This window comes from Lepisosteus oculatus, chromosome 22 (genome assembly GCF_040954835.1).
Source record: "Lepisosteus oculatus isolate fLepOcu1 chromosome 22, fLepOcu1.hap2, whole genome shotgun sequence".
NCBI classification, from domain to species: Eukaryota; Metazoa; Chordata; class Actinopteri; order Semionotiformes; family Lepisosteidae; genus Lepisosteus; species Lepisosteus oculatus.
Genome location: NC_090717.1, coordinates 7,020,651 through 7,039,433, shown reverse-complemented (window position 1 = coordinate 7,039,433; position 18,783 = coordinate 7,020,651). Strand labels below are relative to the sequence as shown.

At 43.7% G+C, this 18,783-nt stretch overlaps 1 protein-coding gene across 3 annotated transcripts in view; it reads right to left on the bottom strand.

Annotated features, from left to right (window-relative positions):
* Positions 1 to 1,605: 1,605 nt before the first annotated feature.
* setd1ba (SET domain containing 1B, histone lysine methyltransferase a) overlaps positions 1,606 to 18,783 on the bottom strand; it is a 35,931-nt gene continuing 18,753 nt past the window's right edge. For 2 of the 3 annotated variants that reach the window (XM_069182353.1, XM_069182351.1), the window contains 12 exons: positions 17,002 to 17,760; positions 13,534 to 13,713; positions 12,859 to 12,952; positions 11,372 to 11,571; positions 10,952 to 11,048; positions 10,400 to 10,837; positions 8,631 to 10,114; positions 8,180 to 8,347; positions 7,447 to 7,572; positions 7,041 to 7,160; positions 6,805 to 6,942; positions 1,606 to 5,457 (listed from right to left, as the gene is read on the bottom strand). In XM_069182353.1, the coding sequence (XP_069038454.1) occupies positions 5,284 to 5,457; positions 6,805 to 6,942; positions 7,041 to 7,160; positions 7,447 to 7,572; positions 8,180 to 8,347; positions 8,631 to 10,114; positions 10,400 to 10,837; positions 10,952 to 11,048; positions 11,372 to 11,571; positions 12,859 to 12,952; positions 13,534 to 13,713; positions 17,002 to 17,760 (3,978 nt within the window). In that variant the 3' untranslated portion in view covers positions 1,606 to 5,283. The remainder of the gene's footprint in view (positions 5,458 to 6,804; positions 6,943 to 7,040; positions 7,161 to 7,446; positions 7,573 to 8,179; positions 8,348 to 8,630; positions 10,115 to 10,399; positions 10,838 to 10,951; positions 11,049 to 11,371; positions 11,572 to 12,858; positions 12,953 to 13,533; positions 13,714 to 17,001; positions 17,761 to 18,783) is intronic. The other variant, XM_069182352.1, reaches the window with a different exon arrangement.

Sequence of the window (18,783 nt, the reverse complement as noted above, 5' to 3'; positions counted from 1 at the left end):
ACAGTACCTCTTCAAACTCCTGAATGGCCCGAGTGTTGTGTGGCTGTTTCACACTACTGCAGTGGGAAAGCTAGCCACAATATAGTCACATCCATGAAAACGTTTACAAACAGAATCCCAGGCTCAGCAGTTTGCTCTCGTTGTCCTTGCTGTGTTGATTAGGAATATAGAAGTGGGAATCCTCCCACAGAAGGTGACTTCTGCCACCTCTTAACTAAATGAAAGTTTCCTATCAGAATGGGAAATGTATCAGACACCAAAGAGCTGTTCATTTCTGGCACTGCCCTGTCATTAAGTCTATAGTAACCTGTATTTATGCATTGCATTTATAGATGTGAGCCATATTTTCCTGACATCTTCTAGCAAATCCTTTCTTTAATAAAGGTGAACAGGAGGGCACAGCATTCAAAAACACACAGCATTTTAAACAAGAAAACATCTCAGGCAATAGTTTGTGATTTTTGTATTGGAGACATCATATTCTCTAGGAAATATCCTGAAATATGATAAGATATTCATAAAATTAGTAGAAATTACTCATTTTTTTATTCACCTGCATGTTTTTTAATCCCTTATTGTATTAACAATTTTGATATACTATACTTGCTATAACAGCTTTTAAGCGTAGTTACTTCTGTATCACTGTCTTTTGCATGCATGAAATAAATGACTTTTAGCCCATCTGCTTTTGCTGGTCTTTCTTCTACTACAGAGTTGGGAGTACAGTTACAGCAGATGACTTGCATTTAGAGCCCCTGTATCTGATAGAGTTACTCACCAGTGACTTAGACGTTTAACTTTGATGATTTGGCATATATTCTTCTTTAAGGTTTTCATTTGTGGACTCTTAAAGAGATACTGCAGTGAATTAATACTGTCCATCATGAGTTCAGTGAAAATATTAACACAAATTGTAACTGTGGCTAAGATATGGCACATAACTCAAAAACACACAGCACTGCTGACTCATTTAGACAAATTTTGCAGAATGGGAGGAGGGTATTCAGTCCTGCTGAATTCCAATACCCGCTAATGTGATTTAGCCCAAAGAGACAAAAACAAGACACGGACGTTCAGAAAAAACAGCCATGCATCCCCAGAATCTGAAGGCCAGGAGTGCACTCTCTGGAGAAAGTGAAGTGAAACAATTCACATCACCTGTTAAACATGAGACCTGTGCTTGTTTTTGAACTTATTGTCCTTATTATCTTTAAAAAAGTTTAAATATGTAACTATGAATGTGTACTTTTGAAAACCTCTCATGTCTAGCACTAGCCTTTCAGAAAAACAACACTATCCATTTTGTTGTTAAGAAAAGGTCAGTATATTTATGGATTGCTTTATAAAAGTTACTATTATACAATGGTACATAACGAATTCACAAAAAATATGAACAAATATGTACAGCAAAGACACATCCACAACAAAACACTTTCATCAACAATGAGATATTCGGCACATATTCCATCTTCACACTCAAGAGGAAAACAAAAACCGAATCCATAAATCCTTTAAAAAAAAACAAACATATCCTACATCTCCAAAGCAAGGCCGTAGCATTTAATAATAATAAAGAGAAAAAAAATAAAACAAATAAAGACAAAATACCTTAGACATTAGAGTCTTATATTTGCAAAACCATTCCAACATCCATACTCTGTTTGAGAGAGAACCTGGTTTGCTTCTCTTCTTTCAGACTTTTACAGGTCCCAAATAAAACCACTTTGTTATATATACAAAAATACAAGCAATGAGGCTACCTCTAAACACTTCCATCTACTGCTGGGATACACAGTCCCTCACAGCACTGCTGACCACTGGGCTGCCTTTGGCATGCTGTCATCAAGGAAGTATTTCTGTGCACGGGCCTTTGTGTGTCTGTGTGTGCATACACAATAAATCCAGTTTTAGCTCTGCATAAATACATTTTAAGATGCCTTTATTTTGTTGTCTTTATTTTTATTATTTTTTATACAGCTTTCCTCCACTTAATAAATAGACTATTGAGACATCAGGCAAGACTGTCACCTGATTCCCGTGCAATAGTTTCTGAAGGATAATGCTCTTCGTTTCTCTACATATCAAACAAGGAATTTACATGAAATTTACAAAAAAAAAAGCTTGACACAAGCTGAAAACATTGCTACAAGCTCAATGTATATTACACTTTTTACAGATTTAAGAGCTGTAATTCTGTAGCAAATTGCAGAAAAAAACTCCCATCGTATTCACAATTATAAATTATGTACAAATTTCAGAAGTACAAAGAAACAGGGCTGAAAAAAAAGAAGTTTCCACAAGAAACAATCTTTCAAAGGGAAATGTGGGTTTGTGTACGTACAAGATGCACCTTTGTTTCAAACAGTTTTCATCACTTTTTATTTTACATGTTTTAAATGCTCCCTGAAAAGATCACACATTTTTCATTAAAAAAAAGGAATATTCACAAAAGTTTTAATATATTGTTGCTGTTTTTCCCCCCTTGGAAGATAAAAAAGCCTCTTCTCTTTGAATACAAATCAAGCTGTACAATATAAACATTTTTAAAAAGCCTCCCTACTCTGCCATGTGCGGATTGTGTTCAAAGGACTGTGCAGAGATCTTCGGAAGGTGAAGGCGTGATGAATGACCTGTTTTTGAGTTTACTGATTGACAAAATAGGACACATGCAAGCTTGTTGGTCAACACCAAAGCCAAGCTTCATGCAAACCTATAGTGCATTTGCAAAAAATAAACTATAGCTAGCTTATGTACAGATATAGATTAATGTTACAACTTACTGTACGAGAAAAAAAAGAAAATTACATTTTTGTAAATGAAAAAAGCACCATACAACACACAAAAAATGCTAGTCAGAATGCTCATGATTGGTACTCAACATGCCTTTCTGTGCCTGCAGTGGAGCGATGAGACTCAGAAACTTGAACTCTGACCCTGTGTCCGAAACCACTGACCGGCAGTTTCTATCTCCCTCCAGTCCAGTCTGGACACATCAGACATGACTCCAAGATGTTTTTTTTACATCCAAAATCTAAGACTCACTCTCCAAAAATGGAACTCTAGAATTCCTTCATGACTTGACGTTTTTTTTTGTCATCTACTTTCAAGTAGTTGCTTTCCTCTCATTTCTAAATGTTTCGGAGAAGGCAATTGCCACAGGTGTTATACCAGTCAATTCAGAATCTGGGAGAGAAAGAGAAAACATCCACGAAGCACTTTGAACGAAACTGGATGTAGATCTAGGAGGCTTTTTGCCCAGCAATTATAACCATTAAAACACTCCAAGCTTCCTCTCAAAATAATATTCAGGTACGAAAAGGGTTTCAAAAAGCATGTTATCTTAATATTTTCTTTTCACTTCAACATAAAATACACTGTTTTCAGTCAAAAAAAAATTCATATATACTTGCTTCATAAAATCCTTTTCTCCCAAAGTGAAGCGTTCAACCTCGGAAATATTAAAAATTAAATCTCCCACATTAAATGTAGTAAATGGACCCACCTGGTTGTATGCTTAGCCACTAAGCATCAGTCACAGTCTAGTAAGCAGTCTGCAAAAAGCTTTAGCACTGGGATGTAAACGCGGCCACACAGCCCTTGATCCCCCACTGACATGCAAGTGGGTCTCCCGAGCCCCACCGCTGTCTGGCCAGGTAACGCTCCAGAGCAGTGGTGGAGACATGCGTCTCTCTCTTTCACTTTCAGGAATAGCTCCTTTTGCAGGGAAGCGAACAATGAGTCACATAAGCTGACTTCCACCATGAAAGGAAACGCACTGAGAGAAAGTAAGAGTGAAGAGCACAGGCATGAAGCAAAAGCTAATGCCGTCACTGAACGATATGGGCCCACAATGACCCGTAACTCAGTGCACTCAAAGTGCACATTTTCACTTGAAGCAGCTTTGCCAGGTGTTACACAGCCACTATTCTAGCAGTAAAGACAACTAATTCACACCGGGGGTTCTGCAATGTTATGTCTCTTCCCAGTAGTTTTGTTTCAAAGCAATACAACAAGTTCAGGAATTCACCTGTAGAGGGCAGTACAATCTAATGGCTGGGCTGGACTATTTAACAGAATAATCCAGGAAAGAACGCACCAGGTCACTGTTGCTCTTCAATTCAATGATTAGATTACCGTTTAAAAATATAATCACGGTAAAAAAACATGGGTGCATTTTACTGCTTTTTAAAGTCTGCTAACAGTTAATATTCCGTCTAGCATTTAAAGATTGCGTTTGAAAGTTTTAAATTAGACAAAAGTTGCAAGCTAGTGATGGAGTAAGACATGGAAGGATGTACGCATCACCAAAAGTCATGTAAATAAGAGGTGATGCTGAATATAGGATTAACTCATGACAATTAATTGCACTTTGAATAAAAGTAAATGTGAAAATGGACTTGGTACTTACTAATAAGGATGTCAGCTTGAAAAAATGTAACAATGAGCCAGGCATGTGCAGATGTAAAGAATTTGACATTAATCTGCTGCAACCGACCCTTGGTTCTGTTTCATCACATTCCACTACAGGCAACAGAAAATACCCAGTCATTCTATGGCCAACAATAAGAAAAAAAACTAATAATTAGAAAACAATTCCAAACCCACGGCGATGCCTTCAGAATCTGTGCAACATCGAATCCAAGGCCAAACTGCCCAAAAGTGAAACCCACCACATTAGCATTCAGTCAAGCCTCACTACTCCCCTTTCACATTATGGTGGCGATGATTACTGTACATTGAACACTCTGAAAAGAACAGGTAGCAGCATTCCCAGGTGGAAGATAAAGTACCATGCGTCTCGCTGTGACCGAGTCGGGGGGGTGGGCTGAGGATTGTGGGAAGCAGTGGAGGTGGGGCGAGGTGGGCTGTCCGGCTGGAGGGGGAGAGGTAGGGCAGGTGAGACGATCTAGTGTTTGTTCGGATAACAAAGCGCAGGGGGGAAAAGTGGTAAACACCTTTTTTTTTTTCCGGTTTTGTTGGTTTGTTTTTTTTTCCCCAAAGAAAAAGAGCACCTGAAATCGTAAACAGCAAAATGGAGTCCTGGACACCTTGATGCACAATCGCCTGTGGAGAGACTTGAGCTGAAGTGCGACACGTTGGTGATTTTGTATGCTTTTCCATACAAGAGTCTTCTTCTTAAACTTATTTTTTTGGCATAGTGCAAGCACACTTGGGTCCAGCACTGTCTTAAAGCGCTTGGAGAGACGCTTGGAGGGGTGGGCGAGGAGAGGGGAGGATGAAGGCCCCCAGTGTAGGGCGCTCCCCCCTCCACGCCCCCCAGTTCTAATTCAGGGTACCCCTGCAGTTTTCTGCCCCACAGAGACAGGGGATCTTCTCATCCTCGATGGGGAACTTGTAGTCATACGTGATCTCCTCGTTAACATTAATGGGCTGCCGAGAGTATATCACGATCTTCTTCTGCGATTCCACTGTGATCACTTTAGCATAGCAATTAGGCTGCAAAACAAAACACAAACATTCTAAGCCATTTGATCTTACTGTTTCTAAATCAGGCGTTTTGGATCACAGTTGGCAAATTTTGTACCCTTTTGCTAGAAGAAAAGAAAATCAGCATGAAAGCATTTTAGTAGAAACCGCTGTGCTTGCCTCGACACTGAAGATTAATAATGGTGGTCTTTCTCTGTTGAGCTACGAGGTCAAAAGCATTTCTTTCGTAAAAACACTACCATTAGCGGGACTGCTACTCAGAATTTCAAATGCCAAAACTCACATCTACCCTGGGCTAGTTTTGAAATGAGACATTAGCCGTGATACAGATATGAATATCCTGCTGCAATTTTTTTAGCATATCAGTTCACAGCAGGCATGGCCCAGAGTCAAAAACACGTTTATAACTTAAAAACCTTAGATGAATTTGGTGGTGACAGGAAAACTAAATTCCCTGCAGGAGGACAACATTTCTCCCAGTTTTTCTCTGTGATACAGTTCAATGCTACTTGAAGGACTACCTCGTGAAAGCTGAGAAGCTTTGTTTGGAGGCAAACCCCAGGCACAAACCAGGCAAAGCAGTACATGCAGCATATCTGATGGGCCGGCAGCCTTACACGCGTTGTTAGGCTGTCAGACTGTCCCCAAATGCTTGCCGTTTGCAGGAGCCAAAAATCACAGGCACAGGGGCGAAGGGCACAGTAAACACCCCCCCCCTCGCCATTCTCTCAGCACCAGTCTGCCGGCTGCCAACCCTCCAAGCACCAACTCTGTACAGATGCTGTGAAGCAATGATGGAGCTCTCCTGGGGCTATCGGATTACATGCGGCTGTCCATACAACTGCCTGGAGAGGCTGGGTGGGGATGGGGTGAGATTAGTCACCAGTGCCTTTTTTCAAAACACTGAACATCATCCAGGGACAGGGCAATCAAGTCTGTGATGATGGAAAACTGAACTAATAAACTTACCGTTTTCATATTTCACTAAAATTGAATTTCTACTACAGTTTTGCTAATAGGTGATACTCCACTATAAGGTATCATCGCTCCTTTAGATCATTCTTGCTTATTTTACATTATTAGACTGCATTTTAAACCTTTGTTGCCACATATAAAAGACTATGGGCAACTATGGGAGACAGCAAAAATAAATGCTGAGAAGCAGATGACCCAGAGTCCAGTTCTGAGTTATCAATATTATATGCAGTTTACATCCATCTTTGCAAGACTGCTCAGATTCAAAACCCTCAAGGTCAGTTTTATTACCAATAAAAACATTTCCACAAAAACTCATAATTGCCTTTTCTAACATATTGACAAAGAAAATGATAGCAAAAGCAGTACAGTATAACTCACATTGCAGCTGTGGTTGATGAACCTGGCAAAGTTACCACACTTTGTTGCATCGATGATGGTGTCGTGATCCACTCGGAACATATAACTGCTCCCGATGCCCTCATCCTCGTATCTCTTCTCCCGCATGTCTGCGATGACCTGAAGGACACGGTTGAGCAAAGGCAAACCTCATCAGGGCCCTGTCGGCTCCGGACAAAAGCCGAACCGTCCCAACCCAACCACGAGGCTGCTCCTACCTGTCTGATGTTCTGACCCACGTACTCGATCACCATTTCATCCGCCGCAATGGGCTCCATGGCAAACAAGCCCCAGTCGTGGATGTGGCTCTTGCAGAATCTGATCTTCTTCTTGCGGAACTGCAAAGAAATAAAGAGCATTTCTTTTCAGGACGTAAAGGAGGCGGCTGGTGGAGCTCTCCGAAGCAGCAGCCAAGCAAAGAGTAGGGCCATCAATGCATGGTGTCCAGAGGAAGAATGGAAACTGAAAGGACGTGAGTGTGAGATACTGCCGCCCAACTCTGTCTTACAAGTCTGCCACAAAGGAGGGGTGAATTGTTGGAGGCGTGATGTAAGAATGGAGAATTCAGTCTCAAAGTTTCTGCACAGTCCAGAACCTTACAGCAGGGACTCAGCGGGCGCCTACCTTGAGCTGGTTGAACTTGAGCAGGTCGCTGTCGCAGCTGAAGGAGGACAGCAGGCGCCGCTGCTCGGACCTGCGCTCAGACCCAGCTCGCGTGGACGCGTGAGGCTGCGCCGGGATACTCAGTCCCTGGAGAGAAATGCACAACATGAGTTGTGTTGAGTCCTGAATACAACAATCCTTCTTCTGTGCATTCATTTCAGTCAACAACGCCAGCAGACACCCCGTTGTAGGTCCAGTGTTTCTGACAAATAAGAATACTTCCTACAGCAAGGAAGCAGTTCTAGAATTCTTTTGTGTATAAACATCATCAAGCACACAAACTCTCACTTTTTCTTTACCATCTTATTGTCTTTTGCACTTATTTACATTTCGCTAAATTTTATAGAAGAAAAATATGAAATGTACAGAAAAAATAAACTGCTACCAGTCAAGACTTTTGGTTTTCATAGCTGTTACATTGTATCAAAACAGCAGAAGGGAGGAGCTGGGATTTATCATTAGCACTTTTGAGGTTTAGAATTTGCAGTATTTACATATAAAAACAAGTTCCTGGTTTGTTTTTTTAAAAATGACGAGAAGCCACCCCCATCTTACAAAGGCTGTCTTTGCACTCAGCTGGCATAACCCAAACTATAGCATGGGACTCAAGCCCTAACTGTACATCCTGATAGTTCTTGCACAGTCAACACTCTGCGCAAGACACAGCTCCTCAGAGCGCCAAGCCAGCTCTTACCTGAGTGTCCACTGGAGGCTCGTCCGTGACTGGGTGACTGCTGTTGAGGTATTTGACTTTGTCCTTCTTGTCAATTTTGTAATAGCCTTCGCTGCGGGCACAGCCTGTCACATGGTCCCGCATCCCATCATCCCGCTTCTTCTTCTTGACATCTGGGACGCAGGTTGGTACAAGGGAATTAAGGCAAAAACCACACCTCAGAGAACCATGGGTAAAAGGAAAACCGTTCAGAAGAGATTAGGCAAAGCAACAAAATGACCAGATTACCGACATTCTGAATCAGAACATCACCTAAGAAAGTTACACAAATTCTATGTGTCGTGCGAAAAGGATTACTGTTGTACATCTAACAAGGATGCTTTTTGTCGCAACTTCACTGCAACAGCTCAGAAAACCTGGGGTACAGCCTGTTCACCTTTGCCCATTGCGGGCCTCAGAGGCAAAGGATATGAGGGTGATAAACCCAGAGGGTGTCGTTGAGCCAGTCCATGCCGTTGTCCTGCTGCAGCATTTTGTCGTAGGTGATCTGCAGGTGCCGGATGTCCTCCTCGTCGATGCCCTCGTTCCAGATGTTGTAGAGTATGGTCATCTCCTCAAACTCCGACCGGGGGTAGAAGGTGGGCCGGTGCGGGGAGGCAACAGGGGAGTGCATGGCCAGCAGCAGTTCCTCCTGCTTGCGCCTGTGCCGCCGGGGCTTCAGCACCTGCTCCTCCTGCTGGTCCAGAACGTCTTCCGGCAGCTTGTTTTCCAGCTCCTTAAGCGGCATCTTGTCCTGTGGTGCCACCTCTGTCTCTTCCCATTCTTCCCTGAAGTCCAGGGACACCGCAGAGGGATCCCTTACACCAGCAGCAGCAATAGCAGCAGCAGCAGAAGCTGCAACGGCATCCATTTCTCTCCCAAACAAATCCGTGACTGGCAAATCACGCGGCAGGGAAGGCAAGACTTCGGCAGCCACTTTGGGCTCTTGGTCCTCAAGGGACTGAGACAGTGCTGGAGATGTCTTTTTCGTCTTGGGTCGTCCTGGCTTCCTCTTGGGTGGGGTGACATCAGGAGGCAAAGTAAGATCCTCAGGTCTGCCAATGGGCTGCTCGTTTGGCACAATGGCTGTATTTAAGGGAGGTGTTGCCAAAGGAGGGCAAGCACCTGGCGAAGGCAGTTCAAAATCTTTAAGTGAGCCTGCAGGTAGGGGGCAGGGGAAGGCAGCAGGAGGGATCATGCTGTTCAGGGGTGAAGCAATAGTTGGCTCTTTGAACAGTAACCTGTCCTCCAAGCTGTCAGAAGAGGATTTCCCATGAAGCCCAGGTTGTGCTGCAGATGCAGCAATGGAAGGTTCAGGGAAAGTAGGGGTGAAAGTGAAATCCCTACCAGGAGTCCTTGGTATCCCACCGCTGGCACCAGGGGACTGGGAGGGGTAGGAGAAAGGGCTGCCAGGGATGTGCGGCGAACTCAGTGTCAGGCTATTCCCGGTCAGAGGTGCATCGCTGCCTGGTGTGTTTGGCACGGTATCTGTGCTCTGTGATTTTCCTAAACACTTGGCTGCCTTGCTCACAAAGTCCCTCCCGGGTGTCCTTGGTAATTCCTCCTCCATGGGCAGCTTGGGTGCAATTGGGAGCTCAGGCAAAGGCCCTGGGGGTAACAAGGGGGCCTGGGTTTCGATCTCAATAGTAGGAGGTGGACCTGAGCATAAAAGAGGAAGCTTGGTGACAGGCACCTCCACGTCCAACAGCGCTGCTGCCTCGCGGCCAGGGGTCCGAGGTAGACCCTCCTCATCTTCTACTGTGGGTGAGGAGAATTTGCTCTTGAGCCGTACATCCAGGTCGCTGTCAGCCAGAGAACCCGTAGGTGTGGGGGGTCGGAGGTTCCCGAAATCCTCAAGGGGTTCGGTCTTCAACACTTCTGGAACCTCTGTCTCCACTTCAATGTCAGGCTCTTCTGCTATTAAACAGATCAGAATGTCAACACCGCCAAGACAGAGGTCATTTTAAAATTAATCTTAATGTCATTCAGTTTCCAGTTAAATACTGTCAAGCAGCAGTTAAATTATAAACTACACTCCCCCAATTCTACACCGTCGCCTTCGAGAGCAAGTTACTTACATTCAATTACATTTAAAATCTGTCATATAAGGAGAAAATGTAATGCAAATGACAATTTACTGATACAGGTTTCAAACTGGTTTGTGCCCACAGCACCTGCACTGGTGAAAAGTATTTCCCATACCTGGCACTCCTTTGGGTGAGGGTGGCCTGAGATCAGGCTCCGATTCAGTTAGAGGTTCGTCTGCTGTAAATTCCTCATGGCGTGCTGCTCTCAAATCCTCCACCTCCAGGGAAACTCTGTCCTGGAGCTCGTCCCTCAGCCCCACCTCCTCCAGGCTCTTCCTCGCCTCCCCCAGCAGACACTGATCCACGGCCTCCGAGAGGGGAGGAGCCAGGGGAGGTGTCGGAGGTTTAAGTCCTACCAGCTCCTCTGCCTCCGTCTCTTCCTCCTCCTGCTCCTCATCAGAGGAGGACACCCGAGTCTGTTCCTGGTCTTCCACTTCCTCTTCCTCCTCAGAGCTGGTCTCGTACTCTGAGGAGTCTTCACTTTCCTCTGATGATGAGGATGATGATGACGATGAAGATGATTCAGCTTTTGAGGAGGCTGTGCTGAAAACCTCTGAGAAGAAACCAAAAAGAAAATGAAATTCCTTTAATTCACCACTCAGAAAGGGGTCCTTGCATTTAGTTTCTACACAAATTCTGTGGCCATGTAAGATAAAAAATCTCTTGCCTTCATCTGAGAAGTCAGACTCTTCCTTCTCACTAGTGTCAGATTCAATTTCATCTTCCTCCTCCTCTTCCTCCTCCTCTTCCAACTCCTCGACATCCTGAAAAGACCACAGGAAATCAGCTTTTCCTGCACTGACGCTTCGCCTCATTCAAGAGCCATATCGAAAGAGCCAATGGAATGTGAAAAAAGAGCTTGGCTGAAAAGAGGCAAATTTCAAATGGCAGCACACAGAATTACATGAACAGTATTAGTCTGCATAACATTGTTAGTGTGCAATAAAAAAGTTCCCAATGCAAATACCATAGCATTTAAAAAAGGCTGTTAAATGGGTTACTACTGAATTGAAAGTCAAAGCTTTAAAAAAAATAAACAAACCACGAGCTGGACGAAAACGATCTTGGTAAATCCCATAGACACTACCTTGTCAGAAGAGAGCTTCTCAGAAGGTTCCGTTTCATCCTGCTCCTCTTTGTCTGAAGAGGACTCCTCTTCCTCCTTCCCAGATGTCTCCTCCTCCTCTTCCCCTTCGCTGTCCAACTCCAGAGGCCTGGAGTGGCGGCGTTTCACTTGCCCGACATCTCCATCCTTCTTGGACACATCTGAAGGCAGGTCCTCTGACTCTGAATACATTTCACACGCAGATCTCAGCAAGGGGTTGCAGAAAACATGGGAACACACATGCTGCTGTAAAAATGTTCCTTGCTTAAGGATGGGTGCAAAACATTTATTCCAGTTTTGGAATCGCTTATTATTTGCATCGTTAATAACCAAAAAATAGGGATGTGCCAATATTTGTAGCTTCATGGCTACAATCCCCGTGCTGTTTGGGAAGAATGAGGGCCTGTGAATTAACCATTTCTCATTCTGCAAGTTCCACAGTGGCCTAAAGTAGTGTGGAATGCCAAATAGAGGAAAGACATGTCTCTCCGTGCTTGAAGGCTCCTGGCTCATTTCCCCAAGAGTCTCTGATATACCGAAGAACAAGAGAACCCTGGCTGATTAATGCACACCCTCACCTAGGGGTGCTCAATCACAGCCACCTGGGAGAAAGCCCAGTCGCTCGGCTCAATAATAGGCTTTATCATGACCAGGAATGGAACTAACTTAACAATTTAAAATGATCACACAAGGCAATTCAGTGTTTTCCAGTCCTCTTCTAGACAGGTCAAAGTGGAATCAGTGATGTATAAAGACTAAATACCAACAGCACAGTGATACAATGCTTTCTATTACAAACAGTTGTCTAACTTTACTACTCTCCTTGAATACAAATGTAATTAACCTGTTGTGTAAAGACATTAAAATAAATTTGATCTTAGAAGGAGGAAACAATTTAATAAGACAGCAAACCTTCCATAGAGCAGTGACAGGAAGTCACGAGAGAGATGGCAAGGAATGCTGTCGACATTGATGCAGCTGGCATTGTGACAATGGGAACTGAAACCTTTCACTTGAGCTTCTTTTTGACTGTTTTGGCATTGAGCGATCTCAGTTTTGATCTTACAATCTGTGCATACAGACCATGTCGCAACCTTGTGACGAAAACCCCTCACCTGGCTTCAGTCATACACTGACAACTTCACTGGGTTTTCAAGCTTTGAAAGATTTTAAATTCTACTTGTCTTGTACTAACCAAATGGACTGTATAACTAAAGGCGATTTCTGTAATTCACTAGATCTAGATCTTGAGCAACACTAAAGGACACCTTGCACTACTAAACAGTGTATGTGTGATGAACAAAGGAATTTATTTTATTAGGAAAACGTTTCTTATAAAGTCCAGGTGTTAAAAAGGTTACCCTTATACATACGTCAGTGCTTTGTTTTGAAATGTTACAGTTCATGTCTAACTGGGAAAGCTCTTATGCACAGTTGGACAATATGGGCTCTTTGACCTGCTGCCTCACCTTCATCCTCCAGCTCGTCGTCCACAGGTGTGGAGGGGCGCACTCTTTTGGGGTCCCCTGAGGAGGCGGGGTCAGGCGGCTCTTTCCTCTTCACCTGCACAGCAAGCGCACACAGCGGTCAGGCGGCGGGAAGCACTCGACGCTCCCACACCCGCAGCAAGGCGGCGATTATTTCAAACCATTCTGCTCTGCGAGACGATATCTCACGATATAACCTTTATTCTGCTGCCTTTGGAAGACTTAAAAGGTTAGGTTTAACTACAGCACTGTGGCAAGACGTCGTAAGACACCGGGTGGAGTGAATACATCACACCAGACATGGTACCTGCCGGGCCGCACTACCCTACAGGCAGAGTGGGCACTGTGCCTAGGGCCTACGGACGATCCGACCAGGTGTTTCATCGAAACAGTAAGAAAGACCCCCTTCTTGAATAAATATATATAGCAAGAATAGGCTATCTGAAAAACAATATTCATGATAATTGTGATCACCCATCTCCTCAAAGAAATCACCCATGAATATGCCTCCACCAAAGGGCCACAACCTTAATCTAGCCCTGGGTATATATCTACAGATTGTAAAGACGTTGAGTAACGGAAATCAACACTGAGGCCTAAAAAACTCCACGGCTGTGCTGTGAGCTGGCTATGGTAGAGTGCCCGGGTAGGCCTTACCTTGAAGGAAGGCAGTCGGATGGCGCCACGTAGCCCGATTCCCAGCCCAATGCCCTCATAGCCGAGCCCCTCGCCCTTGTTCCAGTTTTCCAGGAGGCTGGACGTGATGGGCTCTTTGGGCTTGGGCTTTTCCTTCTCCTCCTCCTTCCCGTCGGCCGACTTGACCGGGGTGAGCGAGGCCTGCGAGCGGGGACAGACAGGTTAGCTCACACAGGCGGGCGCACGGCACAGCCCCCAGCAGTTACAGCGCAATCCCCCCCCCCACGCAGCAGACAGTGCATAAATACAGGTGAGCAATCCTATAATTTATTATACATAAATATAATATGATACATAACAGAATTTCAAGACTTCAGTTGTCCACTATGGGTCAAAGATTTCACGAAGACTTTCCTAAAAACTCCTGCTTCTAAAACAAATATTTGTATGTGTGGGGTGGTGGTTTAAGTCACAATTCAATAAAATGTGGGATTGTTAAATGCCCTCAAGATTAAAACTTTAGAAAATGCGCTATTTGCTTGCAGTACTTTCCTTCTGCTGCAGTTAAAGGGTATTTTTTTTCCCTTAACGTTTATTTTGTAGTAAAGCAAAAGATAAGGATAAGATAAGAATCCAGGCCCTAATTTCATTCATGTGGAGCTATTTGTGAATGTACTTTGCTTTCCAGTGTATACAGTGCACACAAAGCAATTTCAGCATTTCTTACTTAAGTCAGTGAAAACACTACACGTTTTTTTACAGCTGATCAGTAACTGTTTTAAATGAGCGTCACCTTGGATAAAAACCATAAGCAAAATAAATTAATAATGACTAAAACAAGAATGCTGACCCACCAGGTTTCACACACACAAGCTCCAGGAAAAGACAAAATTATAAAAATACATCATCAGCCATCTCTGAACTGATAAGACGTTTGATCGTGGAAGGCGATCCTTCTGAACAGCAAGGCAAGCCAAAACAGATAAGCTTTATATCATAAGCAGATGGCATTAACCCAAAATGTGTTTGTTTTGATGTCAGGAGCTATGAAAATATACTCCATTAGCAAACTACAGATTCACAAGGTGTTCCATAACCACTAAAGTGTCTGCAAAATGAGGATCTAAACACTAACCTGACTCCGCAGACATCATGCATGTTATTATTAAATAGCTTTTGAAAGTCATCACGGTTTGAGGTTATTTTCTTTTAATACATTATGGCGATAACAAGTCTAGATAGTAATAGACTGCAACATGGAAGAAAAAGACCTGCACCTACACTGCTCTTGATGTCCAAATCCATCAGCCTCACAAACTAGCAGAAAAGGTTGAAATAAACAGGCAGTGTCAGAACGGCTGTTGAAAATGGGCTCTTATGTTTTCTCTTTTTGACTGAAAACCGAAAACAACCAATTATGTTTAAATATGTCATAATGTCAAAACATTCTGATGTATCCTAGCGACCTCAGCACATTTCTGTCTACTCAGGAGCTAAGAAGCCCTACTTCACATTCACATTCAGAACAACTTGGAAATGTTGAGTGAATTCATCCCATAACAATTATCTTTTGTTTCGAAAGGAATATGTAAGTTTGAGAATACACTTTATAAAATTACAGGATCTGATTACCCAACTGTAAATGCTTTAAATTTCACAAATGTACCTATTTCATCTTATACAAACCTGAGAATCTACTGAAGTCTTGAGTGACTTCAATCAATGCTTATCAAGACACATTCAAGTTTTATTTAAATATTCATGAAGGCCAATTTTCTATTGGATAACCTGGTTTCTGAACCAATTAAACCAACGTGGAGTAAGATTTATCCTGACCAGAAGTATAACAAATTGCACCAATAAAAACAATCACACAAAGAAATTCAGTGTTTTCCGGTTCCCTTGTAGGCAAGTCTATGTGGAATCAGTTATAGATGTAAAAACTGAATACCAACAGCACAGCAATACAATGCCTTCTGTTACAAGCCGTTTTCAATACTTACAGCACCTGCTGAACACAAATGTAATTAACCTACTTTGGAATGACATTAAAATAAATGATGAAACACTGGAACTGAGAAACTCTGAACAAGCCGAGAACAGCTTGAAAGCAGGCAGCCACACGATCTTAATTTCGGTCATAAAAAGTATTCAATATTTACTGCTACCGCTGAAAACCAATGTAATTAACCTATTTTGGAAAGACATTAAAAATGTTATCTTACAAGGATGAAACAAGTCAATAACTACGTTCCATAGTGCAGTCTCAGAAAGTCAAGGGCAGATTCCCTTGATGTCAACATCACTAATCTCTGCTAAGTGGTGGGTTGAAATAATTGCTAAATCACATTATTCCCCTTTCAGGGTGAATGGCTTCCAGGACTCATCAGTATCGCCTGTGTTATTCAATGTCTTTATTCACAGCAATTTGTGGACTAACACCTCATGCAATTTAAAAAAACACAGCATTCAAAAACACAAAACCAAAACACTGCAGTCCACCGGTTTTTCTCCAATCAACACACATAGTGCTGCAGGGAAACTAACAAAAAATAGCTTTCTTCCTTATTTTTTTAGCATCTCTTGAAGGCCTCACCATGCTCAGCAGATGACAGTGCCAAAGATGAACTCCTCACTATAGCTGCAGGAGCAACATATTGAGGCAGTATGTCACTGTGTGTCAGTGTGTGTAGTGTGTGAATGAGTGTGTAGTGTGTGAGTGAGTGTGTGCCTCTGTTTAAATCAGGCAGGCTGTTGTAATACACAACTAAAACAGCTTTTGCAATTTGTTCTGAAAACAGATGTAGATTTCCAACATAGGTAATGTCAGCACCAAAATCATTTCAGTATCTGTTTTTATAATGAAATGCAGTAATACAATGGAAAGGAATATTTGGACAAAAAGGGAAACACATTCCAAGCAGATTTCAACAGTGAGTGAAGAAAGTCTATTCTCCTGGGGTTACCTGAACAATCAGAAGCTTACTTAACCTCCTTTATTAAATCCTCCCTGTCGGTCCAGGCCACACTGCTACCTGCATTTCTTACAGTGACCTTTGACAAAGGCCAGTCTGCAGTGAAAATACTGGAGACTTTCAGGGGTTTTTGATCCAGTGCAAAATCTGTTCCACCTATTCCAATATCAAATTAACCACAACTGCTTTTTCCAACAGTATGTGTAACTGAAAAAGCAAAAATTGCTGTAAGCACAGGCATAGTTCTCTTTTCAACATCCTTTTTTCACACTTCAAATAACTTCCAGAAAAATGGCAGAACATTCTCCTGTGGATCAAAAGGGCTCTGACACTCTCTGCGTCTACAGCCAGACCTTGAGAGATGAGATGTTACTATTTTCCGAACTGCTCTTCAACCACCCTACCCTTGCCTTTACCTTCACCAGGAACACCAGTTTCACACGTGATGCTCCTCAGACGCTACCTGTTTAAACAGAAAACAGGAGCAAGCAATGCTTTTGGCCGGAAAACCCACCTTGGCTGACCGCTCCTTCTTCTCCCACCACTCATCAAAGGCCCTGAAGGCCACCACCTCCACCATCTTGCGGTTAAGGTCCCGCTTCATGATGGACTTCAGCTCCTTGACGATGACCATCAGCACGCCGTCCACTGTGGCCTTGTGGGGGTCCTCCTTTTTGGGCTCATACCCAGGAGGGGGCACCGAGGGGTTGAATTTAGGCAGCGGAGGCCAGGGGTACCCATGGGTCACATTGGCAGCCGGCCCGCCGCCTATGGTAAAGGGGCGATAGGGGTTCCCAAACTGCATCCCACCCCCGCCTCCGCCGCCCATGAAAGGAGGGTAGGGGTACGCCCGCTGGCCCTGCATCATCCGGCTCAGCATCTGGGTCTGCATTTGGAAGGACATCTGCATGCTGCCCCACTGGGGCAGGCAGGTCATCAGGTCCATGGGCATCATGGGGATCATGTTCGGGGGGTAGTGGTGCAGTGTGTGGAGCATGGGGTGGGGTGGGACGCCTGGGGGCCCGGGCAGCGGGGGGTGGGGGCCCGGGACGGCAGGATGTGCGGGGGGCGGGGGCAGGTGTGGGGGCGGCAGTGGGAAGCCAGGCTGCGGAGGGGGGAGGGGCGGGAAGCCAGGGGGAGGGATGGGAATGGCCTGCGGCATGACGGAGGAGGAGACCGAGGAGTTGACCACAACGCACTCGGAGCTGGTGATGGGCGTGCCGGGCATCTCGTCGTCGGAGATCTCCATGTCCTCACCAGAGGAGTGGTTGCCCTGCGAGAGGAAGACAGGAAATCATCTCGTCATGTCTTATTCCTTTTCGAATCGGCTGCCTCATTCTGGATCATACAGAGAATACTGCACTCATGAAACAGAATGAACAAAAATCAGATCTTCTACATGAGACACCCTCTCCCTTAATGGTGTCATCTTCTTAAGACTTGATGAAGCTTCAAACACTCACTACTTAAATAAGTTAAAAACTATAAAAGCAAATTCAGTCAAAAAGCAAAAATCCTGTTAGTTTCAAGGTTTTGCTTGTTAACCAAAAAGCATACAGACTATACGCCTCAGCAATATACACTTTATTAAGACAGATGCTAATGAATAAATGAACACTTTTGAGAGCAAGAAAATGAAAGCAAGAAAAGTGAAAGAGAGTTCATATAATCAACAGCACAGTAAGACTGGTTCCAAGGTGATTATTTGAAGTCGGTACTATTTTCAGCATGACATATGCTTCACAATCCACTGCACTCACTGACCTTCATCAACACCTGGGGCTCATTTATGATTCCATTATGCCAATGTCCTCATCATTTTAACTAGCTGACCCTAGCCACCCCACCTCACTATGCTATCCGACACGCCACCTTGTCCTGGCCCTTACAAGAGAACCTAAAGATGTAGGTGAATCAACAATGCATTTAATACTCCTGAGAAGGAAGGGCAGTCAGACAAATGGATGTTATCAAGCTTTTCATCAAATAAAGAGTACCTGCAGGTATTGCGATTGAGTTTTCTTCATTGGTTTACCACTAAAATCTCACTTTGCTTTCCAACAAGTAGTAAACTAGTGTCTTAGATATTGCTGCTTTCCAGGAGGTTCTTTGAAAGGCTATTACTCTTGATTAATCAAGCATAAATGACAACAATGAATAATTCAGTTGAGACAAAAGATCAGGGTGTAAACAGCTTCAGGAGACACATAACGCCAGGAAACACTTTCACATCTGACCAGTTGAGATGAGGACGCAGTAACCTTGCCACCTCAGCTTGAATCACACTGTGAGGCTG